Source organism: Scomber japonicus, chromosome 2 (assembly GCF_027409825.1).
Source record: "Scomber japonicus isolate fScoJap1 chromosome 2, fScoJap1.pri, whole genome shotgun sequence".
In the NCBI taxonomy this organism is placed as follows: domain Eukaryota; kingdom Metazoa; phylum Chordata; class Actinopteri; order Scombriformes; family Scombridae; genus Scomber; species Scomber japonicus.
The window spans coordinates 29225176-29243828 of record NC_070579.1 but is presented as its reverse complement, the minus strand read 5'-3'; the positions used below and the strand labels follow the sequence as shown (position 1 = coordinate 29243828).

Sequence of the window (18653 nt, the reverse complement as noted above, 5' to 3'; positions counted from 1 at the left end):
TTAACAACTGATATCATAGTTTTAATCACCTGCAGTCTTTATAAGAAGCTCTGGATGACTCTCGTTTTAAGAACTTTTAGCAAAAGTGATAAATAATAAATCAGTACCAAAAGTAAATCAGTTTTTAAATATTTGATGAACTGAAATACAACTAAATATGTTTTTGACTCCATTTTCAGGCTTATTGATTGAAACAACACATCAAACTCCACACAAAAACTGAGAGTTGTAATTTTTAGTATCCTGACAGTGTGGAGATTGTTGGGTAGCGTTTACGATGAGTCATACATTTGTCTCTCTCGATGAACAGCGAGTTGGTTTTACACGTTATGTCCTTCTCTAGGGCCATGCGAGACTCTTCCAGGTGGGACAGGGAACTTCTGGCCTCGCTCAGCTGTTGGTGCAGAGATGCCAGGGTGGCATCAATCTGCCTCACCTCCCCTTCCAAACTACAGACACAGGTGGCAAATGAGGAGATGGAGAGAGAAAGAAGATAAATAGATCAATAGAATAAGCTGGAACACTTACATGTGTGTGTGTGTGTGTGTGTGTGTGTGTGTGTGTGTGTGTGTGTCTACCTGAGCTGGGGTTCGTCTCTGCAGAGCTCCTCTCACATACACATATGAAACCAAACATACTCACATACCACACTGAAATTCACACACACATACAAGTGAAATGCTTTCACATACACAACTGAAACACTCTCACACACACACTATTGAAACACTCTCACACACACTACTGAATAACTCTAATAATATTGTGAAATATAACAATTCTGTAGTGAATATGACAATTATAGTTAAAAAGGAAGGCTTTCCTGTTGTGAAGGAAACAGGAAGAATTCATACTATGATGTGCATGTGCTCATGATGAATTTGATATTCTTAACCCTCTTGTCATTTTTGACCTACAGTAGGATGATAACAGCCATTAACTCAAAAATGAGGTATAGTTTCATTTAAATGAGGTCTATTGACCATCATTTCCAAAAATATGTGTGAAACCTTTGGTAATAAGTTAGAATGAAGTTGGCTAAAAAGGTCTTGGGTAACGTATACTGCCAACGAGTGCACTATGTCAATGCTCCTAACAATGATAGAAGAACCAACCAAAGTGTGTGTGCATGTGTGAGTGTGTGTGTATGTGCATAAAATGTAAAATTGAAATGTGTGTTTTGCAGTCAGTGATGCAAAAATATCACTGGTGACCTCCGCCCAACTTTGACAACTTTGCAAAGTAAAAGATATTAGTTGTGTTGAACATTTGAACATTTTGAATACAGACACATTAAAGCATTTCTTGTTCCTCTTGGTTTTGTTTATTAATTCACTTTTTAAAAAGGTGCATATACATGTATAAAAGTAACTTATATTTGGGGCATTTGCCTGAAATGGTTATTCACAATTTCTTATACGGAGTGCAGGTGTGTTGAACTGTTTCTCATTTTAAAACAAAGCAATCATGATGAACGCAAAAGTAACGACTACAGCGTAAAATCAGAGTTCAGACATCAAACATATACACACTAACGATAAATCAAATAATACAAATAATCACAACACAACATGCTATAGGTTTTCATTCAGAAAGACAGAAAGCTAAACCACGGTGGCACATGAAAATGTTTTTGTATGAAGACAATACAAAAACAGGATCATTTGAGCACAAATGCAGATTTGACCAAAGTCATGTATACTATTCATCTCTTACTGGCTTTAATATAAACTTCATTACAGTAGATGTCATCTTCTGTTGCAAAGTTTTGGTACAAAGAATCTTGTTGATCTTCACCTGCATCCTCATCACGTCGGTGCCAGGTGCTGTGCTGCTCAGAAGTCCCCCGCTTTGATCTCACCATTACATCTTGATTTTCATAAACCTAAAAGCAATGAACAAAAATATACAGATAAAAAGGAAAGGGGAAAAGGGGAAAGGGAAAAATATGATGAGAATTCATGCTGTATTCACATATTTCAAATCTATTAATTTTGCAAACTAATGTGTACTAACCTGAAATTATATACTATATTAGTTTTACACCTCTAGAAGTAGAGTCTAAGAATGACAATGTCGGTCAGTTGGTCAATTTGTCTGTTCAACTCTTTGTTCAAGAGCAAAACATCTTAGAAATTCAGTGTGACTCTTCATGGGTCAAGAAATATCATTCCTAATAGTTTTGTTGAGCCTTGAGACCTTTGAGCACCAATGTCTGATCAAAAAGTTTTCATACTTGCCAAAGAACTTTCATGTTTTTGTGACTCTTTGGCCTATATTGTTTTAGTGCAATCAAGTAAAATCTTATCGGAATTGAATGGGTAGCTCGCCATGAAATTATCTACAGTACATTAATGCTCCGAAGAGGATGAAACTCCATCAGTTTTAGTGCCTGATGTTGCTCAACACATTCATGGTTTAAAGAGCATAAAGTCCTATGATTTTGATAATCCTACCACCTCTTCGGTAGATTTTGCAGTAGTCCTATCCTCAATACAAACAACTTCATATATTCGCCTACACTAACAGTTGAAATCATCAGTATGCTATTTCTGTTCCACATGTGTGTAATGTTGACTGTAATGAACACCACAGTATTTTTTTGTCCACTCGCAAAGCTTTAGACTGTAAGTTTTGTTTTCTCACATCGTCCTCACTCTTCACTTCCTCTGCTTCTGCTGTACCAATGGTTCTGTTCACGTTGGTTCCTGAAAACACACAGAAAATAAATAGTTACACAGTTTGTTTATATGCAAATGTGTGTTTTCCAGTTAACTTTGTGTGCATGTATTTTGTGTAACTCATACCTTGCACTTTGGCACATTTGTATTTATAAAGTACGACCAAGGCAAATATCAGAATGAGCAGCACGGCAGGCACAATGAAAACCACAATGTGAAAGGGCGCTGCATCTAGCAAGAAAAAAAGCACAACATGAAAATATACACTTCCTGAACACACCATTAACACCACACTCAATTTTAGCTCTATCAACTGTGACAATAATCACTACATGCATAACCCCAACTATAAACACACCTTTGATAGGTCCACCATAGATTTGTGTGACTTGTGATCTGACTGTTTCCACAGTGCTGGTCTGCTGTGGAAAGACTGTAAGAGGAAACGATTATAAGGACAATAATCAATAATCAATGCATCAACTTATTCTGCATAATAAATAAGCATTAGAAAAAACACAAAAAATGGCTTTCAACTAAGACTTAAACAATCACTAATTACAGTTTATCTGTTAATGACTTTTCATTGAACGAGAGACACACTTGTGTACCATATTGTACCATATATTCTACTGCAATAATAAAAAATGATTGCATGGTCTATAGTATTAGGAGAATAGAAGGAAGGAGTAGAGATGAAAATGAAGGTTATGATATTGTAACTGCACAGGTGGAGTCCTACACATATGGACTCTGTGGCTCCTTTGCTGTCTGATGAAATGGTTTTGGGATGAGAGCTAATAATATTATTCTGATGAGTATTTGCCCTGTTGTCACCTGTCATCAGACTGTCTCACTTTAATTTCAGCCACTTAAGTGAAGCAGGAAGGGGCCCAATCCAACCCAGCCCTTATGAATGGACAAAGATAGAACTTTACTGTCCTCTCCTGTCCATCTTCATAGCACACAAAACTGCTCAGTTTGTTGAGAGGGGCGAGGTGTGCATTCAGCATAACATGCCAACGCAGTTTTGCCTCCCTTGTCTCCCACCATGGGGGTGGAGGACAAATATCCCTGGCTGAATAGTTCTTAACTTAAATTAACACCATATGTAACAAAGGAGGAGTTTGGTCTGACCACCACTGTGGTCATCATTGCTTTATATAGGCTACTGTATTTGACACAACACAAAACAGTAGGCACATCTGATTTGCCGCCTGTGTACATGTAAATGTATATCTGATTGGAGGAGAGTATTACAAAGGGAGTGTGAAATAGAATCAGGAGGTCATGGTGACATGATGCAGACCTGAGCTTCTTCACTGAGACATCCAGGTTTGTAAAGTGCGGATTAAACCTAGACATACCTTACAGAGTTAGGCTTCGGGCTACACTCATATATTCAGCTGTATTGTCTGTTGGTCATTTCATGATCTTACCTACAGACAGTTGAATCTTGGCGTAGTTACCAGCACTCCACTGTCGGTCTGAACCACACCAGTATGTCCCAGCATCACTTGAGTTCAGCTCTTTAATGGTGACCAGGAACGAGCTGGAAGCAGCATCATCTTGCAGTGTGAACCTGTGGTCAGTCTGGTAAGAGCTGCTTTGACTCGTCACCATGTCCCTACAGTTTTTACGTTGGTCTCCCTTACAGAGGAACTTCATGTTTGTCCTGTGCTGTGGTGGATAGGAACACTCCATGGTTACTGCGACTCCCACCGTGCCACTCAGACTGTATGATTCCACACAGCACCACTCTGTCAATGAAAGCGAGGTTTAAACAAAATAATTTAAGAACTGAATAACACTGCAGCCTGCAATCAGGTCAGATTAGAAATGGATGAGGTGCGCCCCACATTCGAATGTTAAATCTATTTAGACCAGTTAGACATAGGAGAAAACTCAAATCTTTCAGACACCATTTTTTTTCTCAATATCTAGTTGAATTAAAACCATACTTTCTTCAGGCTGAATCATATACTGTAAAATGTAATGTTTTACTGCAATGTGATGAGTCAGAGCCATGACCTCTCACCTTTGACTTCTAGTTTAAAACCAGAGAAAACATCCAGGCCGGTGTTTCTATGGACACCGCAAAGGTACATCCCAGAATCCTTTTGGGTCAAACTTGTAATGGTCACTGTAAAATTCCCCAAAGTTTTGTCCTCGTTAAGGCTGAACTGTCCATTTTGTTTGATGTTAGAGGCGACTTCTGCCTTCTGCAGACATGTGGAGGGCTTGTTTCCTCTGCAGATGTACTTCAGGTTGTCCCTGTCCTCAGACTCATATGGACAACTGATGGACACTGAACTGTCCTCATAACCTTGGACTTTGGTGAAATGTTCACAGCAGTGGTCTGCCAGTAAGACAAACAACATCACAGATTGTCACAAGTGCAGACTAAAATATTCACATTCTTTACTTAAGTAAAAGTAGTAATATCACAGTGTTAAAATACTGTCACTTAGAAGTAAAAGACCCTCATTTAAAATATTATTTACAGTATGTTAAAGTTTGCAAGTATTATTAGCTAAATGTCTTGTGTGTCAGTGTGGAGCTACAGTATTTTCTAACCAACTAACATATTGTTGGACAGTTAAATCTATGGCACTGCTTCATATTTAACACACTAATGATATATTTTGTATACAAAACATGAGTCTTTAAAGTAACTAATAACTATATCTGTCAATAAATAGACCGATGTCAAAAAAGTGCAATTTTCTCCTCAGAAATATAGGGGATAAAGTAACAGAAAAGTTCAAATAAAGTACAAGTGCCTCAAAACTCGACAACAATTAATTAAATATGTGCTTTAAATTCCACCACAGACTTCTGATTCAGCACAGAGTTTATTTATTCACCTGGTTTTACATCCAGCTTTACTTCAGTGAAGATATCCTTTCCAGTCCTGGTCACCCCACACCAATATTTCCCTGCATCCGTAGAACTGAGATCAGAAATGATCGTTGTGAAGACTCTTATATTTGTGTCATCAGAGATGGAGTATCTGCTTTTCGTTCTGTTTGTGGTCATAATCAGGACATCAGCGTCACCACAGTCATTCCTGCACAGGTATTTTTCATAAGACTCATAACCCTCTTCATAGTGACAAGAAACTTTAGCTTCTCTCCCTTCATATCCAGACACATGGATCAACCCTGCTGCACTGGTGACATGACTCAGAACAACTGTAAAGAGAAAAAAACATGAAATGTAAAAAAAACACCAGAAACAGATGATGTAGAAGACGTAAGGCTTAGTTAACTTCTTATCCATTTATAAACATTTGAATACATTTTTATGCGTTACTGCTGTATAATGAATTAATCAATACCAAGATCAAGACAGACATCTTGTATTTGCACCAAAACAAACATATTTAGTTACTTCATATTACTTACTACACAGGGTGAACAGCTGATTTTGAAGGCTCCACATCTTCGTGCTGTTGCAAAGAAATAGAAACCACAAGAGAAGTGTGTGTTATACTGGTAACAGTGAGGGTGGCATTAAAAGGCTGAAAACTTTCACTTCTGCATTTAGATCACCACTGTTTTATTATATCTTTGAAGTCATTTGAGGTTAAGTCATGTCCGTTTTATTTGTACAGCCCAGTATCACAGACCCCACATTTCCCTGAGCGGGCTTTTCAATCTGTATTTCACACTGTTTATTCCCCATCTTCTGAAAACTAAAGAGAGAAAGAGATGTTCCTATGACTGCATAGAGAGGCCCAGTCTGTGATTTATTCATTTAGTTGAAACAGTAATTAATGCTCTTGCAATTCTTCAAGGATGTGTTGCTACGATCTGATTTAAGTTGATGCTGTGAACACTACATATCACTGGATGGCCCACAATGCTGCTCAATTTATGGGACTAAACACAGCATCACTCTGTCAAACATAAGCAGGTTTAAGCAAAATTATTTAAAGATTAAAAATTCTGCTGCTCATTCAGTCTGAATATGCATGTAAGACTTTTTATTTCAGGTAGCTGAGGGCCAATCTGGTAGGTAGATGCTATGAGAGAGAATGGGTGGTGGTAGTCCTGGAGAGACGGTCACCACTAGAGGGAGCCTTGTTCATATATACTAGGAACTGAAATTTTTCTTAAGATGCTGATTCCATCATGTCCTGAAAATGTTAAAAATGGCTATTCATTTTCCACCCTGCTGTGTGACTGTGACTTTCTTATTTAGGGTTAGTATAACTTTTAACTGCTGACAACTAGTATTCAACATTACATTAGACCGACTGTATACAGAAAGAAAGGTTCATTCATACAGAGCTTTTAGATAACAAACTCATTACATTCTTAAAACAAATCAGATGATATGCTCTGTTTTAACTATTTGTCAAAAAATACAAATCGTTTACATTTAAATAAAGTTTGATTTTAATGATTTAATAAAATGCAATATGATTTAACATTTTTGTTTCATATAAAAGTAGATTCAAGCGGTTACTTTAAAAGGTTTTTAAATTTTACTGTTTATTATTATTTACCAATGATGTCTAATTTTTAATGCAAAGTGTAAACACTGAAACAGAAGACAAATAATGATTACCTCATCCTTTTCGACCACAGTCTCTTTAGTCCTTATGCATTCAATGTATTCATATTTATACATCATTTAAAGACAAACAACACAATCATTAATCAGTTCCTTTAATGATAATTGCTATATTGTATTATTGTTTTCTGAATTCACTTGAGCACTGAAGAATAAACATTTATGTTCTCTTCTGACGGACTGACTGAAAACATTTATTGCAGTGGATACAGCTTCCATACATAGTCAATAGAGTTGTAGCATAAATTAGAAGATAAATAATTACTGTCAGTATTATGATAATGAATCATATTTTCTTTGTTTTAGTCTATGTAAACTTCATTGCCTTTATCAGTCTTTGTGCCATATTTGCTACAGACACCAAGAAACCAGCCAGACTAACAAACTAAAATATTAAGCCACCTTTTAAAACTACTGACCCCACCTTGGCCAGTGCATTATAAAATGCCAGTGTACATGTATGTGGACGAGAGCATGCGTGTATGTTTTCCCTGAGATCAGCCATTCCCTCCACTCGCATACTGCAGCACAGACTGTTTGCATGTCTCACACACTCTTACACAGAAAAGCTAACATTAAGACCCCAGTGCAGAGGGTTAACTGCGTCCTGAATTAGCAAGGATGCCAAGAGGAGCTGGGCTGTTGCCAGGTTGGGTTGCCAAGGGGTGTTGGGTGTTTGCATGTTGGCAGCGTGCAGGACGTCTGTGTTGTGGTCTTCTCAAACTACACGCACACACACACACAAATACACACACACACATTTACTTGATAGTATCCCTTGCCCACAGTTTGTGGTATCATGAAATAAATACTATGTGTGCGACAGCAGTAAGAATGGACCTGCCTGTCTGAATGTTTTTTCTCTTTGCAGATCGATGGTGGCTCACATTTACGTAAATGCACAGATATTCCCAAAGATGAGCTATGAGATGACCCAAAAGTAATCACACATGAAACAGAAATATATTAAATCTACAGTGATGTATGTCATTTATGTCAAAATACCTTTAAAAAGTTATGAATCCCTTTTGCTGGATGTTTACTGTCTCACATATAAAGTTTTTTTTATTAACTTGAGTGCAGCTTTACAAAGAGAAAATGTGATTAGTTTTAAAGTGATTAGAATGAATAGTTCAAGTCTTTGTAACTGATTTAATCAATATCTAAAACATAATGTGTGGATATTTCTTTATAAAGATGGTGAAGTAGTCCTACAATACGTTTTTTAGGTTGCTTGTGTGTTAGAGGGTAATGATGATATGTGACAGGACAGGAGATAGTGAGGCCAAGAGCTCACTCTAGTGGAGTAAATCATTATTAGTATAGTGGAACATTAGTCTCAAATGTGACAATACTACAGTAGGTCATTCCTCTTATCATATTACTTCCTCTGCTTCTTTATTACTTCTGTAACATACTGTAAGGCAGCATAATCCATGTAGGAAAGAAGCAGCATTTTTGTTGTAGTCTTTGTGGGGAGAAATACAGAAGTTGATTCTAATGTGTTTGAAATGTTTTGGTTGCATAGTGCATTTTGGATGATAGAGTAACTGTTGTGGCTGCATGTAAAGAGAACTGTGTGAATAGTTTTGAATGAGTGATGTGAGCTCAGTGTAGAGAAATGCTTGTTACATCCTGTTTTATTGTGGTGTTTCCTGTCTACAGCTCTGGGTTGATCATCTGACTTCTGGGCTGAACCCTGCAGCTCTCTCTCTCCCCCTTGCTGTAGTGCCAGATGAGTTTTAGGCCTTTCATCCAGTAAAATTCTATCCAGGTAGTGTGTGTTTGGTGTTTGAGCCAGCCACTACTTAATAATGGGGGCTCCTCTGGGATCTAAACATAGTTGTTTAGGTTTTAAGTCATTTTTGTGTTGCCACATGAGAAAGTTTGTTGAAGTTGCTGAGTTGAGTAAGCTGGCAGGTGTTGGACAGACCAGCATCACTTTGTTGTGTTTGTGTTGTGTGTGGTAGCTTCAAGTTGGCTGTTGGTGTGTCCAGCTGCACCACTGAAACCAAGTATGTAAAGTACTGTAGTAACTCCTTCAGGTAGGAGGAGAACTGGGTTAATACCACATTAGGTGATTAAGAATCTAAAAAACAACAACCTGATTTAAGAATGGAAAGTGGTAACACATGAACTATGTGAGGCCTGCTTTGGGTGTGTATAAATTCTATTTTGGGTGGGCTAATACAAACATGAGTGGGTCATTTTCCCCCAGAAAAACTGACTTATGAAAAGTTAGAAGAAGAAAAAAAGAACAAACAAACAAAAGTTGTTCATAACAGCATAGATTAAAAGTGTCTTTTATAGCATGTCCAGTCTAAAATACAGTATATTTGTTTATAGAGAATGACACTGTTAATGAACTATTTTATTGGACAACAACTAAACATAAACCCAGAGAGAGTGTTCACTTTGACAGAATTATTAAAATCAGTTTATTTTTAATCTAGTTTTACACCCAGGTTTCCACATTTAAGCCATTTATGAATTGATTTTACACAGCAGTGTTTGGTTAACAACTGATATCATAGTTTTAATCACCTGCAGTCTTTATAAGAAGCTCTGGATGACTCTCGTTTTAAGAACCTTTAGCAAAAGTGATAAATAATAAATCAGTACCAAAAGTAAATCAGTTTTTAAATATTTGATGAACTGAAATACAACTAAATATGTTTTTGACTCCATTTTCATGCTTATTGATTGAAACAACACATCAAACTCCACACAAAAACTGAGAGTTGTAATTTTTAGTATCCTGATAGTGTGGAGATTGTTGGGTAGCGTTTACGATGAGTCATACATTTGTCTCTCTCGATGAACAGCGAGTTGGTTTTACACGTTATGTCCTTCTCTAGGGCCATGCGAGACTCCTCCAGGTGGGACAGGGAACTTCTGGCCTCGCTCAGCTGCTGGTGCAGAGATGCCAGGGTGGCATCAATCTGCCTCACCTCCCCTTCCAAACTACAGACACGGGTGGCAAATGAGGAGATGGAGAGAGAAAGAAGATAAACAGATCAATAGAATGAGCTTACGTGTGTGTGTGTGTGTGTGTGTGTGTGTGTGTGTGTGTGTGTAGGTGTGTGTGTGTGTGTGTAGGTGTGTGTGTGTGTGTGTGTGTCTACCTGAGCTGGGGTTCGTCTCTGCAGAGCTCCATGTTGGGTCTGAGAGAGCGAAGGTACAGTCTGGACTGAGCTACTCGAAGTGGAGCTTCTTTGTTGTGGATGGCCTGCTGCAGAACTACAATGTTCCTCTCCTGGGCCCCAATCTGCTCCAAGGTCTACACACATATGATCATACAGTATCAATTAAAGTCGATCAGTCAATGTCTTTGTCTGCCTGTCTGCCTGTCTGTCTGTCTGTCTACCTGTGTGAGCCTCATCTCTAGCTGGATCTTGGCCTCTGTCAGCTCCACGCAGCGCTGGCTGAAGGCTTGGTCCACATTGGAGCACTGGACTCTCAGATCATCAGTGGTGTCCAGCAGCACTCGCTCCACCAGCACTCTGACACGCACAAACAGAAGCCCAGTTTTTTACTGGACATGTTAAAACAATGTACCACAGTGTCACTTTCAGCTCCTTTTACACTGAGGCTAATCTGTCTGAGCTCTGACCTGAGACTGTTAGTGGCCTGTTCCTCCTGAAAGGCCTTAAACAGGTTGTCCTGTGTGAACTTTGTCCATGACGTACGGTTACACATCCTGCAGCAGACCAGAAGTTAGATTGGACATTATAAATGACACAATTCCTCATTTTTATTCACCATTTATAATCCCTTAAATGAGAAACGTTTGACTGGTACTACATGTCATGTATTAATACACAGACTCACTGGTCCTGCATAGCGGCTGAGCTGGGCTGGTGCCGTGTATCTGGACTCATGTTAGTGTATCTCCCACTGTGCTCATCAAAGTTGTAGGCCTGGAACTTATCAGACCAGTCCAACTCGAGCATCTGCTTAGCCTCTCGATTCATTCTGATATACACACACACACACACACACACAAACACACACACACACACATCAAAAGAGGACCAGTGATGACATTTTATAAGTTCTCATGTCGGTCAGCTTAGCTTCCAATAAACTGGGTTTGACACTCACTTGATCTGGCTGACAACCTGAGCTGTGGTTCTCTTCAGAAGAGCCTGGATGCTCCTGATCAAGTCCACTTCCTACAAAACACGCAGTCACAGTCATGGTTCATGTGTCATATGGAGCCCTCTGCTGGAGCTGTTTCACTGTTACACTGAATCCAGGAGATATTTGGCCTTAAGCCAGTTACTGTAAAATAAGGCTGCAACTAATGATTATTTTGATTATCAATTTATCAGACGATTATTTTCTCAATTAACTGATTAGTTGTTTGGTCTATAAAATGTCAAGAAAATATTGAAAAATGTCAATCACTGTTTCCTAAAACTCACAGTCCAGTCCACCATGCAAAGATAGTCAGTTTATTATCATAGAAGACAAAACAAATCAGAAAATTGTAGTATTTGTCACTCAAAACTATTAATTATCAAAACAGTTGCCAATTAATTCTGTATATCAACTAATTGATTAATTGTTGCAGCTCGAAACAACCATGAATGGATTATTTTATAGAGCAAGAACAATGATTCAAACACTGATTAATCAACTGATGGAAAATTAATTGACAACAATTTTGATAATTGATTGTGAATGCCAAGTTAGTTCAATCTTCTCAGTTGTCACTTTATCTTAAGTGATTGTAAACTCAGTATGTTCACACTGTGGACTGCTGGTTGAATCAGTGTTCATTTAGTCATTTTTGTTCATTCAGTGGAGATATTTGCTGCATCTTTATCACTTTTAGTTCTAAAATTGATTAATGTATTTTTAGCTCCAAATTCCTATTTTACATATTTTCATAATTTCTTTCTTTTTTCAGTGACAGTGATCATAATGATCTTCAGTGATGTTTCAGTTTGACGAACATCTCCAGTTCACATTGACCTCCATGTTCACCTTTAACAGCTCCTCCTCCACGGTGTCTGTGACCAGGTCTGGTCCAAGTCTTCTTGTCCTGCAATTCAGATTATCGGTGGCGATGGCGTACGGAGTCTCGGTGGCGTCCAGCGCCCTCTCCAGCCGCGTCTTCAGCGCCAGCAGTGACTCAGTAGCGGCCTGCAACTGGTCGATGTGCCGCTGCAGCTCAGACTTCCAGTGGTGGATCTCTTGGAGTCTCTCTCCCAGATGACTTGTTCCTTCGGCCTGAGTCCTCAAAGTGGCAGCTTCAGTTTCCTGGTTCAGAGTTTTGGACCCCCGCTGGATTCTCCGGGCTTCGTGTTGGTCGGACTCTGCCTGCTGGAGGATACTGTAGTATTTGGAGTACCACTCAGCCGGGGTGTATTTAGCGGAGCGGTACCCCGCGGTGGCTGAGCCCAAGGACGGCTGTGGGACCTCCGGTTGTACTGGAGGCTCCTTCTCCAGGTCCAGGACCCCCAGGGCCACAGCTCTGCTGTCAATGTGCGGCCGTGACACTAAAACCTCCGAGCTCATGTTCTTACAGTTATGGGATACTTAATAGGATATAGAAAAACAAATCAAACTGAAACAAACCAGAGGTTAAATTGGCATCAGTGGTGAGCGGTTTTCACAGTCCTGAGGCCTTTTATGTTTGTTTGGTGTTGCCTGGTTACAGGCGCTGGCAGGAGCAGCTTTGGCTCAGGTGATTAATTATCAAATGAACTGATGGTGACAGAAGCAGAATATCACAATGTACATAATCACTAAAAAATCTAGTTCATACTCTTCTTTAGGTTTCATGCTATAATGGATTAAAAAAAACAATCACTGACAATAACTATAACAAGCTACATTGTGACCTCATGATACATAAACTAGGAGAACATAATACACAGAATGATTTCAATGAATGTTATTAAATGTGGAGAAAGCATAAGTAGTTTTGAATGGTGATTTTTGAATTTTGAGTATTTGTCAAATTGAAGACAAAACATATTTATCAGCTGCACAAAACAGTTGAAATATTTCCATTTTCTCATATTCTGGGCAACTTCATGAAATGCCATAACATTTCAGAACAATGACATTTAGAACATTTTTACTGCTCTCAAACATAAAAGTTGGTTGAATTTGACCTGAATTGTGTAAAGGTTAAACTGGAATGATGATGTCTAAATCTCTATATGAACTTGTTTGGTTGCCATGTAAACATATCTTCAGTATAAAGAAGAGAAATATGTTCATGTTTGCGTGTTGAACATAAAGTAAACATGCAGTTACACACACACACAGGTTTTTTCTTTAACATATAAAACAGGCACTTCTATTTTGGACATGTATGAATAGATGGTCAGAGAGATGGTGACAGTGAAGATGTGTTTCTCTTTGGTATCACAGGTTGAGTTTTTCCTCTTATTTTCTGTTGTCTTAATTGCAACACCATAATGATTTCCACAGTCATTCCTACACATACTTCTCATGAGACTCATGTCTCTCCTCAGGGTCAAACTCATTCCTCATACATCCAACTGCATGGATCACATGTGCTGCACTGCTGAACTGCAACCTTCTTTATTAGGCCAAAAACACTGAATTTGTTTTAGTGTAGAGAATTTACTGCAGAAGATGAAGCACAGCTTTTGATAGTAAAAACAACAAAAGGAGAAAACATCAAAATAAAACAGGAACTAAAACACAGAAAGCTAAGGCAGGATGTGACAAGAATGTGTGAACTGACCATTTTGCAGAAACAGTTTAAATTTGTTAAGTGTTGAGAATATTGCACCTCACGATATGTGTTAAATCTCTCAGTCCTTTATTTAGATCAACAACTTTAACAGCCTCAAGCTATCAAAGTCTTTCTGCCGAAATATGGCTGCATGATGGCATACCAAATGAATCTATAGTCAGTCTGGTCTGAACTGCTTTGACCCATCACCATGTCTGTACAGTTGTTATGTTGGTTCCCCTTAGAGGGGTTGTTGAAGGTAGGAACAATCTATGCTTACTGGGAGTCCCATAATACAGTAATGCTCAAGTTGTAGGATTTCACAAAGCGCCACTCTGTCAAAGAAAAGAATGTTTGAGCAAAATTATTTAGGAATTTAACAACACTGCAGTGTACAGTCATGATAGTTTGCATTACCAGGACAAAGCTGGCTGACATTGCATTTGCAACCATTGCATTGCAGTGCTTATACAATACAAATACCTTCCTGCAGAGAATAAAGCAGCAAATTTGAAGGGTCCACATCTTTGTGTTATTACAAAGAAACAGGAACTGCAGTAGATGTGGTTATTCACAGCACTTATGAACTGTGATACGGTGTGAGGTGTTTTCACACTCTATAATGTTGAGAACATTGTGTTTAAATGTTGTAATGTCTTTTCCGCAATCTTACCAACAGTATTTTAATCAAAAAATTATCATATAAGTACATCCATTTGTGATTTTTTTTTCATAATTTCTTTTAAATATATCATAGTATAACTTTATCTCCAATGGTCACGAATTCAACGTCAGAGTGATTGAAATGTATTCTTCCAAATGTTTTTAGTGTCACCTTCAAACTATTTATGGCAATATGAGGTACAAATGTGAAAGGGACACACAAAAAATATGCTTAACTATACTTCCTCTAAGGTGAAAAAGTAATGAAGCTTAAATCTGTTGAACATCATATTTTTGGCTGATGACAGTATTAAGTAAAATGTAGATTGATAGCCAGAGGAAGAAAACATGGGGCCCAACTTAAATTTCTTCTTAGGGTCCCTAAAAGGTCATCATAGAAACAGTCTGAAAGTTTGAACATAATAAAATTGTTGATGTAAATGCTGGACTGAGCGATTTAACACATATTGTGAGGTGCAATAACACATATAACACACAGCTGTTGCTTATTCTCACAGTGCATACAGTTACATCAGCTGAAATAAGATGAAGCACACATTATATACTTATTAGTTTGTCTGGCACTTTCTACAGATACTATTTATGCAGTTCAATAAGTGCACAGGTACTCCATTTCCCTCCTGTTACCTTCAATCAATCAATCAACACACCTGTGACCCATTGTTGTTAACATTGTGACAGACCATCAGGAAAATTTGTGACTTGGGTTTAGAGTTAAGTTTAGAAATGGGTTTAGGTTCAGTTTAGAGCAAGGAACAGGACCAGGCATTTCATTGTGATGGTTAACATTTGGTACCAATAAAGTGCCCTCTGTCAATGGTCCTCACAAGGATAGAAGAACCAACACAATTATACATTTTATTTAACAGGTACAATAAACAATAATGTATTAGACTGAGCTAAAAGTTATTTTCATCTGTAATCCCCAGGCAGAGGCAATCAGTGATGCAAAAATATCACTGGTGACCTCCTTCCAACTCTTTTAATTTTATTACAATACAGTTTTATGTTGTATTGCAACCACTCCCCAGTCAGCCACTAAATGTCTGCAATCCTCACTTGAATTACTCCAACTTCAACCACATAACTGTCAGTTAGTGTTAAACTAGAGGACAAGAACACTGACACTGAATCCATGATCTTAACTTCAAGCATCAGTAACAGTAATGCACTAATTGGTAAGAACAATACTTGATTTTCTGTATAGAAATAAGATTTGCTTCCGTATTCACCAGAGAAAAGGAATAGTTGAATCATTAATTTTATGTGTTTTTGATTATGAGGATTGTATTCATAGAATAGCTTCTGCATCTACATTGAAACCACTGGATGCTCTCTACCACTCAGCCTTTAGGTTTATAACTAACGATCCCTACAGTACCCACCACTGTCCTCTTTACCAAAAAGTTGGCTGGCCATCCCTGATGGTAAGGCAAAATCAGCACCGGTTTTCATCCATCTATAAAGCCTTATTACAGACACTGCCACGTTATATTTAATCTCTTTTAACTCACACAATATAGGTACTTGCTCACAGAATTTTGGTTCACAGGTTTTTTGCTATACGCTCTGTTAATCAGAACTGGAACAGGAAAAATGTAATTCACTTACTATGCACCTTATGCTTGGAACAAACTGCAAAAGGCCTTAAACTTGAATCCTCTGCAGCCACTACAGCTGATCAAAAGCCTCAGACCTTTTTTTAAATTGATTGTAAATGTTTTGAACTTGCTTGTAGTCTTATCCATTTTTCTTATTTTGTATTAATTCGTTGTTATTTTCTTCTATTCACTTACCAAATGTTGTTTTGTGTTGTTGGTGTATATTCTAAATCTGGACATCATTGTAAATACAGATTCCTCCTCTATGGCCTTTTGAATTAAAATAAGGTTATTAAAATAAAATAAATACATCATATACAGTACATTTAACAGTGCCATATTCTGCTTTGACTCTGAAATACCTGATGGCATACAATGTAACCTCTACCTGCTTTTATCTGTTAAAATCTATGTAATAGCCACGACTCCACTGCACTGCTTTCTCTTTCTTTGAACATCTCTGGAATATATTCTCTCGTTGTAATATAATAAGAATAATCACTTATTTGTTTCAGTACATCAAATCTTTGGAACTGAAAATCGATGGCAATGGTGATATTGTTTTCATATACCCATTTAAAGAGTGCAAACAACAATGATGACTGCTCTGTGATGGCAGGTTTCTCTTGGTTTTGTTTATTTATTCACTTCTTTAAAGCTACATATCTGTATATAAAGATATAACTTACATTTGGCGTATTTGCTTGAAATGGTTATCCACAGCGTCTTATAAGGAGTACAGGTGTGTTAAACAGTTCCTCATATTAAAACTAAACAATCATGGTGAGTACAAAAGTAAAGACTACAGCGTAAAATACGAGTTATAGCAAAAAAGATGTACATAAGAATGATGAATAAAATCTGTACAAATAAGCACAAAACAACATACTGTAGGTCAGAAAGTTAAATTGCAGTGGCACATAAAAAATGTCTTGTCTGAAGACAATACAAAAAGGATAATTTGGTGCAAATGCAGATTTGACCAAGTATACCATTAGGCTGCTATTAGTTTCAATGTAAATTTGATTACAGTAGATGAGATGTTTTCATGAAGTCTTCGTACAAAGCATCTCATTGACCTTCACCTACATCCTCATCATGTTGGTGCCAGGTGCTGTGCTGATTAGAAGTCCTCTGCTGTGAGCTCACCATTACTTCCTGATATTCATAATCCTAAAAGCAATCAACAGAAATAAACATATAAGAACGAAAAGTATGATAATAATTCATGTTGTAGATGTAATAGTTATCATGCACATATTTTGAAGTGTATTATTTCTGTACTTATATGTATAATAACCTAAATGTATAAACTATATTCGTTTTACACCTTTAGCAGCAGAGCCTAAGAATGATGATGTCAGTCAGTAGGTCAGTTTGTCTGTTCAACTCTTTGTTCAATAGCAAAACAGAAATTCAGTGTAAACCTTCATGGTCCAAGAAAGATCATTCCTAATAGTTTTGTTGATCTTTGTGACATTTGAGTCAGCACCAATATCTGATGAAAGTTTTCATGCTTACCAAAGAACTTCCATGTTTTTTGTGACTCTCTAACCTTTGTTCTTTTAGAGCAATTAAATCAAATCTCATCAAAGTTCAATAGATAGGTTGCCATGACATTATCTACAGTACATTAATGCTCCATAAAAGGATGAAACTCAATCAGTTTTAGTTCCTGATGTCACCACTAACACCAACTAACTTAGAAATGAAATCTAATAGTCTAACAGGAAGACAGTAATGAAATTTGCTCAGCATATTCATGGTTTAAAGGGTATATACCCCTATGATTGTATGACCCCCTTTCCAATAGTCCCATCCTAAACACAAACACTTTAATCTATTCAGCGTTACTAACACTTGAAATAATCAGTATGCTGTGTCTATCTGTATAATGCTGACTTTAATTTTCTCACATTGCCCTCACTCTTCACTTCCTCCGCTTCTGCAGTCTGAGTGGTTCTGTTAATGTAGATTCCTGAAAACACACAGAACAATAATTAGTTGCACAGTTTGTTTGTATGTATATGTGTGTGTTTGCTGTTTGACTTTGTGCACATGGTCAAGTGTGTAAGTTTTGTGTGAATCATACCTAGCACTTTATAACATTTATCTTTAAGAAGTACGACCAGGGCAAGTGTCAGAAAGAGTAGCACAACCACAGTTCGAATGAGCGCTGCGTCTGGCAAAAAAAAGAAAAGAAAAAAGAACAATGAAAATATACATTTCCTGAACACATATCATCATTTAGAAAAATATTGACCACAATCTTTACGAGAAATCCAGCAATACCATGAACATACATTGGTGGTCATAATGTGACTGTGTGAACAGATATTTGTCTCCACAAGGTGTTTAAAAGAAGTTCACACACCTTTGATAGGT

General features: G+C 37.6%; 1 protein-coding gene across 1 annotated transcript; it reads right to left on the bottom strand.

The window, feature by feature from the left end:
* Window positions 1-10012: 10012 nt before the first annotated feature.
* Window positions 10013-12788, bottom strand: tekt4 (tektin 4). The gene is made up of 7 exons (XM_053332109.1): window positions 12255-12788; window positions 11367-11437; window positions 11094-11237; window positions 10876-10962; window positions 10630-10765; window positions 10388-10542; window positions 10013-10226 (listed from the first exon to the last, which is right to left on the bottom strand). The coding sequence occupies exons 1-7, from the start codon at window positions 12786-12788 to the stop codon at window positions 10013-10015; spliced, it is 1341 nt and encodes a 446-aa protein (XP_053188084.1).
* Between the last annotated feature and the right edge of the window lie 5865 nt (window positions 12789-18653).